The 10,240-nt window shown below is 44.6% G+C and overlaps 1 protein-coding gene across 1 annotated transcript in view; it reads right to left on the bottom strand.

The window, feature by feature from the left end:
- Positions 1-2,571: 2,571 nt before the first annotated feature.
- Positions 2,572-10,240, bottom strand: part of GFOD1 (glucose-fructose oxidoreductase domain containing 1) — a 117,729-nt gene continuing 110,060 nt past the window's right edge. The window contains exon 2 of the mRNA XM_028512952.2: positions 2,572-8,603. Within this exon, the coding sequence (XP_028368753.1) occupies positions 7,684-8,603 (920 nt within the window). The 3' untranslated portion in view covers positions 2,572-7,683. The remainder of the gene's footprint in view (positions 8,604-10,240) is intronic.

Raw genomic sequence — 10,240 nt, 5'->3', positions numbered from 1 at the left:
AGAAGTGTACCCAAAAATTATTTAGCCTTTCATTTTCACTCATGGCTATAGAGAGAGTTTGGTTTGATTCAAGGTGATCAGAATCTGTACAAAATCAGAAGAGAAAAGTGTTCCCATAATTACGATATATTAGAGGAAGTCCGAAAACCATCTTAGATACAGTGAGTTCATCTTGCAGAGTTGTGGTTGAACTCCAGCTGCCTTAGCTCAAGTCATCTCAGGAATTTACCCAGCAGGTATAGACTCAGGGACAGGATTCGAGAGGAAGCCTGAACCTGAATGAACAAGGCAAAGTATTTTGAATGTTTTGCATCAGCTTTTTGTAGATATTTTGGCTCCAGTGGCCTGTACATGATTTACCTGGCTGTGACTTGGCCCAAACTCCTTGAAAAGTTTTTCTGTTTTGTTTTGTTTTGCATTTCTGTCCTGTACACTTTTTGGACACTCTGCCAGCAGGGGGGACTGCTACTGCTGAGTGCTTGTAGGGGCTGCCTAAGAATACCAGGTACAGGGATCTTTCCTGCTTAGGCAAGATGAAGGTGAGTGTGGGTTAGTAAAATGGGAGCCTACTACTCAGAGTGAGGTGAAATTATCTATTTTTCATCTTTATACAAAATTCTGCACACTGTATATACATGTAATTCATTCTCATGACAATTGCAGCAGTCATTTTTCAGACTGAACCGCCCAGACAGCAGATCTACAAAGGCAGAAGGTAGCAGGAGCAGGAGATGAAAGAAACTGGAAAATGACTCTGTGTGCCTGAGCAGGGGTTGGAGGAAAAGCAACGGGCATAAGGGGACACAGATTTTTCTTCATTCGACTAGTAAACAACCTGATAACTTGACTGCATCTGTTCTTTTTAAGCAACCCTCCCGAGACTAGGAAAGCAGAGCTGATCATATCCTGTGATTTAGCAGGAAGCAGTATAATCCCTGGTTTACAAAACAAGAAATGGTTTTAACATGAGAGAGACCAACAGCACAAAGAGATTCCAAATCTGTGAAGGAACAACTAGCTCCTGGATGAAAAATGTACATAAATGCTTAGGAGAATAGTCTTCCAGCAGGGACTGGCTCCCAGGCCACTGTGCTGAGAGAAACTCAGAGGACTGGGTTTCTTGTATTTACGCAGATGGCACTTTCAGTTTTGACACTCTCTCTGCCTTACTGCCTTCTTCAGAGTTACTCGTAGGTTCATGACAGCATCATAAGGTGTGAGAATATTACGCATGCACAGTAATAATCCACGTGAACGGAGGGGTTGGCTGCAGTTTATTGTCTCAGTGGATGGGCGGTGTTCTAAATGCATTAACATCAGAGCCTGCTTGTGAAGTAATGAGTAAGAGCTAAGGTTTTTTTGTATTCTTACTAATTCGTAACTGTTTTTAAATGAAGGGAAGGCATGACCAGAAGAATCACCTGTGTGTGTTCTCTGAGACAGCACAGGGTGGGGAGGAAAGGCCAGACCTTCCATGAGACCTCACGTCGTGCAGATTTGCAATTAGGCTGAGCTGGGTTCAAGACGGTTACCATTGAACACCACTCAGGACAAAGTAAGCAACAATGTTCTTGTAAATAGTCAACCAAGCTGGTAAGAAAATGTCTTCCAGAGCTTGCTGAGGTATTATGTTAAGGTAGTACATTTATAGGGAATTCTAAAATTTGCTCCCCAAGCTACAATCTATGTTGTCTTCTTGTTTATCTTGACTAGGCTCTCTCTCTCTTTCTCTCTCTCATACACACACACACACACACACACACACACACACACACACAGTCCCCCTGGAATGTATCACCATCATCCCCACCCCCTTTCTTGCTTCAGATTCCACAAACTAGCCAGGTACCTAACTTATGAGCTAGAGCACCTGGGTCTAATAAACAGATAAACAGCTGTAATTGTTCTTCTCTTTAATCTTTATTTGCTACTTTCATTCCTTTAGCCCACCAGTGCAAATGTGGAGGACAGCAGTAAGCCACGTGTGAAGTGGGGCGTGCCAGTTGGCTGAGGGATGCTAACTGGGGCATGGCAGAGGTAACAGTGGGCATCGGCCCCTGGGCCTGGGAAGCAGACTGCACAGCTGGGGAGCCCAGTAAGGAAGGCCACCTCCCACAGTAGTTTGGTTTTTAAAACATGAAGCAAAGTTGCATTCTTTGTCCCTTTTTTCTTTAATAACAAACAAAAAGCCCCCAAACCTTCTATAACTTATAAGCTATTTTTGCTATCTACATTATATAGAAAATATAGACTCTGTTTACTTTATAACACACATCTTTCCCCTTGATAAATAATTCTTTAAAATATCTAGTATACATGCCTTGACTTTTTATACATAAGTTTGGTTTTATACATATACATACATATATACTCAGCTTCTTTTAAAATCAACTTTCTAAGTTGATTTTGATTGTAGGTGATGCAGCAAACTACAGAGTTGGGGATATTCAAAATGTCATTGGCCGATTATCATAGATGGCCTTGGAGTTTTCTCTCAGTGGTGTGATGGTGTGAGTAGAACAGGAAAATGTCTTTCTTCTCTTCGCTCAGGGAATGGGGATTTTTAAGTTCTTTTTGTGTGTGTGACTCAAAATTCAGCAATACATTGCATTTTTTACTTTTCACCCTCTTAATTCTCTTCATCTGGTCTCATAGTCACAGCTGGTGTACTTGACCTGGGTTGTAAATTAGGTTTCTGATTCCGTAACCTTTATTCCGGTGGTGGTGGGTGGGGGAGGGGGGATTCAGAATTGCTAATAACATCCGGGGTGAATGTAAATCCAGTTGCATCTTAAGGGACTTCTGTCCCCAATATACTTAGTTCCTTATTTCATATCCCCCCCCCACCCCACACCAAGGTTAAGTGATGGCCCAAGGTCACACTGATTTTTAGTGGTAAACCCAGACTAGAAGCCAAGTTTTCTGTCTGTAAGTCAGTCACATCCTGCTTCACACAGCACCTTCACAGCTCTCAGACGGGAAGAGGAAGGCTCGGAGGGTGTGAAACGATTTGTCTGAGGTCCCATGGCTACTCGGGTAGAAGAGCTGCAGTTGGAACTCAGACAAGCAAACGGACTGTTATTCCCTGAGTTGTTGGGGCTGAATCAATTTTCTAGAAACTCATTTGTCTTGAATGTACTCATAAAAGCTAGCTGTTTAAAACCTCCCATTGTGATTGTAATGTGAACAGTTAGCTCTAATTTGTATGGTATTTGGCAAGGGTAGGGACATAAATTCAGATGTGAGCCTTTGGGATTTCCTGAGGCCAGTTCTACTTACACCGCCGCCCCCACCTCTTCCAGATACAGATCTGGCTTAGGACTCCCTCTCTACCCACTGGTGACTTTTTTGGGCCATCAAAGCCCTGAAATTTATGGGACAAAGGTTATGACATCAGAGAGTTTGTTTTAAAAAACTATCAAAGCCCCACATTTCAATTTCCTTTTGAGAACAGGGAGGGGAACGAAAGAAAAGCTGTGTGCATCTTGCAGTGTGGCTTTGTGTCTTTACCAGCAGCTGGCATTCCCGCCTAGGCGGAGCAGTGGGCAGATGGGGAACACTGGGTTTCAGGGCACAGCCCTGACCAAGTCGGGCTCCCAGGACTTTTCACAAGACAAGGCCCCCCATGCCCTCCCACTCCCACCTCTGTGTGCTACAATAAGAGGCAATGGCCTCAAGTGCTTGCACTGGAGTCTGGAGGTGCAGCCAGCACCATATCTGAGTGACCACATCAGTTAACAATGGAAAGTAGTGGCCCACAGACCTTTTCTTCCCCCACATCACAGTCCCCATTTGCTGGAGCCCCTGGGAGGACCACTGAAGCGTCTGCTCTCGGGCTACTAAAGCATTGCACTACTGAATACTCTCAGATCTGTTGCCTTTTCTGTTTACACCAGCAGTGAGTAACAAGAGGAATACACCTGAGGAATGACAAAACCATGTCCTATGCAATGATTCTATCTACGCTTAGTGTGGCAATCAAAAGCTTAACAGGGCAGGTGGCCAGGGCCACTACAGAAAAAGTGCAGTGTCACGCTGTCTCTGCTTAATAGTTGTGTGACTCTGGGCAAGTTACTCTTCCTTACGAGCCTTGATTATCTCATGTGTAAAATGGGAATAACAATATCCAATACCAAAGGGTTGGTTTTTTGGATTAAATGAGATAATGTACTTAAAACACTCTGCACACAATGGATATCAAGAAATATTGGAACACCCTGGCTGGTGTGGCTCAGTGGACTGGGTGCCGGACTGCAAACCAAAGGGTCGCTGGTTCCATTCCCAGTCAGGACACATAACTGGGTTGTAGGCCAGGTCTCCAGTGGGGGGTGGGGGGCACTCAAGCAGCAACCACACATTAATGTTTACCTCTCTTTCTCCCTCCCTTCCCCTCTCTAAAAATAAATAAAATCTTAAAAAAAAAAAAGAAATGTTAGCGCACACAGAATACTGGGATGGCTCTCTGCAGAGGGAAAAAGGCTCTGAGAGAAGTTCATCTTGAGTTGAGTTAGCCAAGACTACTGCTGGGGTCCAGATACATAAAGGTATCTGCTGCCAGGCCAGCTAAGAGGTATCTGCAGTTGCCTGCTACGCCTCTCCTGTTAAAGGGCGAAATCATGGAAAAGCTGATAGTGGCCATGGACTCTCTCCAGAGGAAAACACAGAGTATCCAAATAAGCCCAGAGCATGCCCACACACTGTGGGTGCCATGTAAGAGCCCCTGGCCTACCTCCTCTCTCAGAATTTGGAATTTGGGACATCTGCAGAAGCAACCAGTGGCATGAGCCAAAAAAACCCCAGTGGCATGAGCCAAAATTTCCAGTAGCAGAGGCACCTGCATGAGGATGGTAACGAATCAAACACAGGCAACTAAATGTGATGACCCTAAAGTGGTGCCTCCATTACATCAGCTCCTTAGGACACATTAAACAAAGCTGAAAGAGCAGGGTTATCGCTGGGACATAGCCTTGGTCAAGTCAGCTGATGGTACCCAAAGCCTAAGGGCACTATTAGGTGTTAAACTTGGTCTCAGCAAGCTCTGTTGAAAGCTTGAGATTTTACCTTGTATTGCAATTAAGTCTCTGCAAGTGGTACGAAAGGAGCAAAAAGATCACTAAAGAAGTATCTTAAATCCATTTACTATTATTTTTGTATTAAAAACATGTACTACCTTGGTCTTTTCTTGTTCATTCCTGCATCTACCTAACTATGTGCATGAGTACACAACTACTTTTCATGCTTTTTAAAAGAATATATATTTTCCCTATATACTCCAGTCTCAAATAAGAATTTTTGCTTAAGATACTGAGTATCACAGAGCTCAAAGGTCTTTGGGGCGGAGGGACCTCCCGAGTGTTTGGTTAAGTACAGAAACTTAAAACTGAAACCCCAGGGAAATCCCTGCTCAGATTATAAATGATTTAGAAAAATGAGACCCAGGGAGTCATCTAGTTTCCTTTTCCTTCATCCTTAATCACAGCCTTTCAGGCTAGCTAGGAAAAAAAAAGTCATTCCACTCAGTTTCCGCAAAAGCTATCCAAAGGGCAATTAGAAGAACCTGAACCAAAACAGTCCAGGGCATGACCCTCTGTTCAAACTATTACTGGGGGACTTCCATTCCATCAAATCTCTAGTTTTGAACTGATAGCTACAAAAGCTTGACATGTCATCATGAAGTCTGAAAAACTGATCAGGGACTAGAACGTTTCATGCAGAGTTCCAACTGACCAAGCTTACCATGTTGCAGCAAGGCCCCCAAAATAGGGTGATTGTGTCCTGGAAGGTGATCCTTACTCCTCGGTGCTAGAAAATGACCACCATTCCCATGATGTTTGGACACCCACAATGCACCTGTGGGCATCCTGACCAATGTACAATTTCATAGTATACTGGCCCTGGGAGCAGAATAGAGGATCAACTGATTGTACTGTTGGTTTTCAGATTCTGCCTGCTCGGAGCCAGGGGTGAACTCTCGGCCCCTTAAATTGCCCTCTAGTTCTACTGCCAGTCATCTGAAAAGTAGTCTCAGCCTCAGTTGTGTGAGCTGTGAACAAAAGTCATGCAGATTTGCAAGTACTACTTTCTACACCCAACCTTAACAAATGTCTTCTGTGGGATGCAGGATTAAGAAAGGTAATTCCCTATTTTCAAAATGTGTGTGGCTTGGTCCTTCTTTCGAAACCAGCCCTGAATTTCTAAGAGTGATTTTAGTGACATTTGGTGGCAATGAGCATTTACAAGCCCGTGTGTGTGTGTGTGTGTGTGTGTGTCACAGGTTGTTCCCTTTTGGCACTGCCTGCTCTGCGCCTGTGGTTTGCCATCTCCAGTGAAAGCTCTGAAGGCAGAGGGTGAGAAGACAAAAGAGACAAGAGACCAAGGAGTAGAAGAATGTGTTTTTCCCAACATTAGCTTCTCAATCCCCCATGAAAATACAGCTGAGAGGGCTCTAAAACCCTATTTTAGAAACACTGAAAATTATGTTCCTTGTTGTCCTTTTGTTTTGTTTAATACCTATTAAAATTTTTTAGGTATCTGAATCATCATGGCAAAGGAAAAGGGCCTTGATTTTTTTTTAAGGGAAAAGGACTATATGCAAGTAGAACTGAAGACTTCCCTTTTATATCCACAAAGCTGCATGAAACACCTAAAGCCCTGCCCTTGCTTGGTAGGGGGCATGGGTGTCAGAGCACAAATCAAGCCCAGGGCTGGCTCACTTTCCCCTCCGCTGGGGAACTCCCACCGCAGCACTGCGGCACGCAGCTGTGCCCAGTTCTTGAGGGCAGCATATGAGCTTGTAGTCAGACCCACACCTCCTGCTGTCTCTTTGGCGCTACCCATGGAGCCAGGTGAGAGAACAACCTCAACACTTCAGTACCGAATCCTTCTTTCGCTCAACTCTGCTCTCCCAGAAGCAGTGTTATCAGATGGCTTCTTGTACTTTTTTAATTGCTCATAAATTCAGAGGAATATGTCATTCTCTGCCTCATCTGTTTCCATGCAGGGTATGTTCTTGCTTCCTCCTTTTGCCTTAAAGTACCCATCTCTCTGCTGGCCATTCCTGGCACTCCCTTGCCCTACCTCAGGCCAGGTGAAGGGCAGTGGACCAATTAGGAAGACACTCCCTCCTGCTTCCTAGGAGGAAAACCAATCAGTTGAGAAAGCTGTACACTTTACTACCAAGTACTTTTTCCTGCAGACACTTCCTGGAACTTGAATTTTCTCATTAGTCCATTGCACCCCCACCTTCCCCAGACTAACAGGCTTGTGTGGACATGTGAGGATGTGCCTTCTGCCAGTTTGAGGGGAGTAGGGAGGAGGGAGAGCCTGTGAGAACTAAGCTTGATCTCACAGGAGCATTTGGTTTGCAAAAGAGGCCAAGGTGTGGGGAGTGGATGAGACGAGGAGGAAAGCCTCCCTCCTTGCTTCTCTACCTCTCATGCAAATGCCCAGCAGGGATGACCTCAGAAAAGGCAGGCCCTCTGAACACTCTCAAGCTATTTACTCAGCATCCTAACAGTCTTGTTTGGGGCCCCTCACCTGGGCTGCGGTTCACCTTCCCACAGGCCATTTATTCCCATTGCCCCTCCACCTCACCCTACTCCAGGAGGCCACCTCTCCCCAATGGTTTCCCCAACTCTGGGCCGCACACAGAAGGTCTAAGTCCTCCTAGGTCCCCAGACCATGCTAACAGTACAGGGACATCCTGCTCCTGCGCATGGCCTCACTGATCAGGTAGGCGGGGCTCAGTTCCGGCTCCTCAGTCATAATGGCAATGTTCTGCCACTCGCCGGTCTGGCTGGACCTCTTGATGGTGTCTACCACACACAGGGCATACAGGCAGTCGTCAAAGGTGGCGGCCATGGTGAGCGGCCGTCCATCCCATGTGCGTCGGTCGTCCTGGTCCTGGAAGGCCTGGCGCACCGCCTGCATCATCTTGATGGTGCCACGCAGGTAGGGCGAGGGGATGTCGCTGAAGGCCTTCTCAGGAAGTAGGGAGTTACTGACAGGTGTGGAGTCCTGCAGAAGCAGCTCCTGCTCCGGGGCGCTATTGCGTTGCCCGTACAGGTCCGTGCCCACTGCCAGCAGGCGCCCGGCTGAGCCCACCACAGTCACGTCCTGCTTGAACTCACCTGGCACGTTGAAGTTGAGGGTGACGGTACAGCACACGCCACCCTCCAGCACCATCTGGAAGGTGCAGAAGTCATCGCTGGTGATCTGCCGGATGCCCTTTATGTGGTCCGTCTGCTTCACAAAGGTCTTGAGCAGTCCGTGGACCTTGACAGCCTTCTGGCCAGTGAGGAAGGTGAGCAGGTCGATGATGTAAGTGCCCACCGAGTGCAGGCCGCCTCCGCCCATGAGGTCGTCACAGCTCCAGTTGTACTTCTTGCCCAGCAGGCTGCCGCTGTGCACCTGAACCTCGCACACCAGCAGCTCGCCCACGTAACCCTCCTCAATAAGCTGCTTCATGTGCACGAAGGCTGGCAGGAAACGCAGCACGTTGCCCATGATGCTCATGAGCTTGGGGTAGTAGTGGGCCGCAGACATCATGCGGAAGGCGTCCAGTGGCGTGGCGGTGCGGTCACAGATGACGTTCTTGCCAATGCCTGCGGGCGGGAGGAAAAACAGCTGATCAGGGCGCTGGGTGGGGAGCTAGCAGTAGGGGGCACTGTGCCCCCCCCCAGACGTTAAGTCTTGGACTGGGAACCAGATCATATTGGGTATCCTTAAAAATATTTTATAATACCTTTTATTTATGCAAAAATAATATATTCCATGTATTTCAATATTCTCTATATATTCAATTATTAAATAAGTAAATTACTTAATTTTAGTATTAAAATATCAGCATTGCTCAGAAAACTAAAAATGGATCTGCCTTTCGACCCAGCAATTCCACTGCTGGGACTATATCCTAAGAGCCCTGAAACACCAATCCAAAAGAACCTATGCACCCCAATGTTCATAGCAGCACAATTTGCAATAGCCAAGTGTTGGAAGCAACCTAGATGCCTATCAGTAAATGAATGGATCAAAAAACTATGGTACATTTACACAATGGAATTCTATGCAGCAGAAAGAAAGAAGGAGCTCCTACCCTTTGCAACAGCTTGGATGGAGCTGGAAAGCATTATGCTAAGCAAAATAAGCCAGGCGTGAAAGACAAATACCATATGATCTCACCTTTAACAGGAACCTAATCAACAAAACAAAGAAACAAGCAAAATATAGTCAAAGACACTGAAATAGAGGACAGGCTGACAGTGACCAGAGGGGAGAGAAAAGGGAATTTCAGGGGAGAATTGGAAGGGTTTACAGGAACAAATTTAAAGGACACATGGACAAAAACTAGGGGGGGGGGGTAATGGGAGGGAAGTGGGGAGGGGTGGGTGGGTGGGCTAGAATGCGAGTAAAAGGCAGAAAACTGTACTTGAACAATGGTTAAAATAAAATTTAAAAAAAATCTATTTCTGTATGAAAATTACTACAAAAAACCCCCATCAGCATTGATATGAATACTGATTTTAATATTTTAATAGCTTATATTTTAGAAATCTTTCAAAATATTTAAAATGTTTAAAATATAATATAAAAATACTTTATTTAATGTTTTATGTATATAAGTCTATAATATGTTATATACAAATGTTACTTATAAAATAAAATATATTCAAAATATTTAAATATAAAATGAGTTCTATTAAAGTATGCAATATAACCTTTTTACATATAACATGTTTTATTAAAATTATGTTACATATGAAATGCTTTAAGTTTAATCTTTTATGTAAAATAAAATTTTATTTAAAATGTATTATTAAAAATATCATATGTGGAGAAAAGAATAGTGTCTCTAGCTGGACAAAACCAGATCATATAAGCTTAAGTCAAGGGTGAGGTCAATCTGATTAAGTATGAGGAAAAATTTACTAATGGTATTTTTCAAAGGCCTAAGTTTTTAAAGAGGCAAAAGATTTATATGATCTAAAGAGAAACCAGAGTATGAAAAGGCCTAAGCTTTTAGCTGTCTCCCCGACAGCTACCAACAAAGGATTATATTTTGAGTGTTATCTTGCTTGCTTACTTTGCATTATGGACCAGGGCAAGCAGTGATCACAGGTGTGTTAAATGTTTTCTGCCTCCTTATGGGAAGAGCAGATATTATCTGAGGTGTGGACAGTGCCAGTTCCTCCCAGACTGCCATCTGTCTCACAGTGAGGTTTAGTTAGTGCTTTTGGCCAAT

The sequence above is a fragment of the Phyllostomus discolor genome, chromosome 5, assembly GCF_004126475.2.
Source record: "Phyllostomus discolor isolate MPI-MPIP mPhyDis1 chromosome 5, mPhyDis1.pri.v3, whole genome shotgun sequence".
Classification (NCBI taxonomy): Eukaryota; Metazoa; Chordata; class Mammalia; order Chiroptera; family Phyllostomidae; genus Phyllostomus; species Phyllostomus discolor.
The sequence above is the reverse complement of the archived record's forward strand: the minus strand, read 5'-3'. Positions and strand labels throughout refer to the sequence as shown.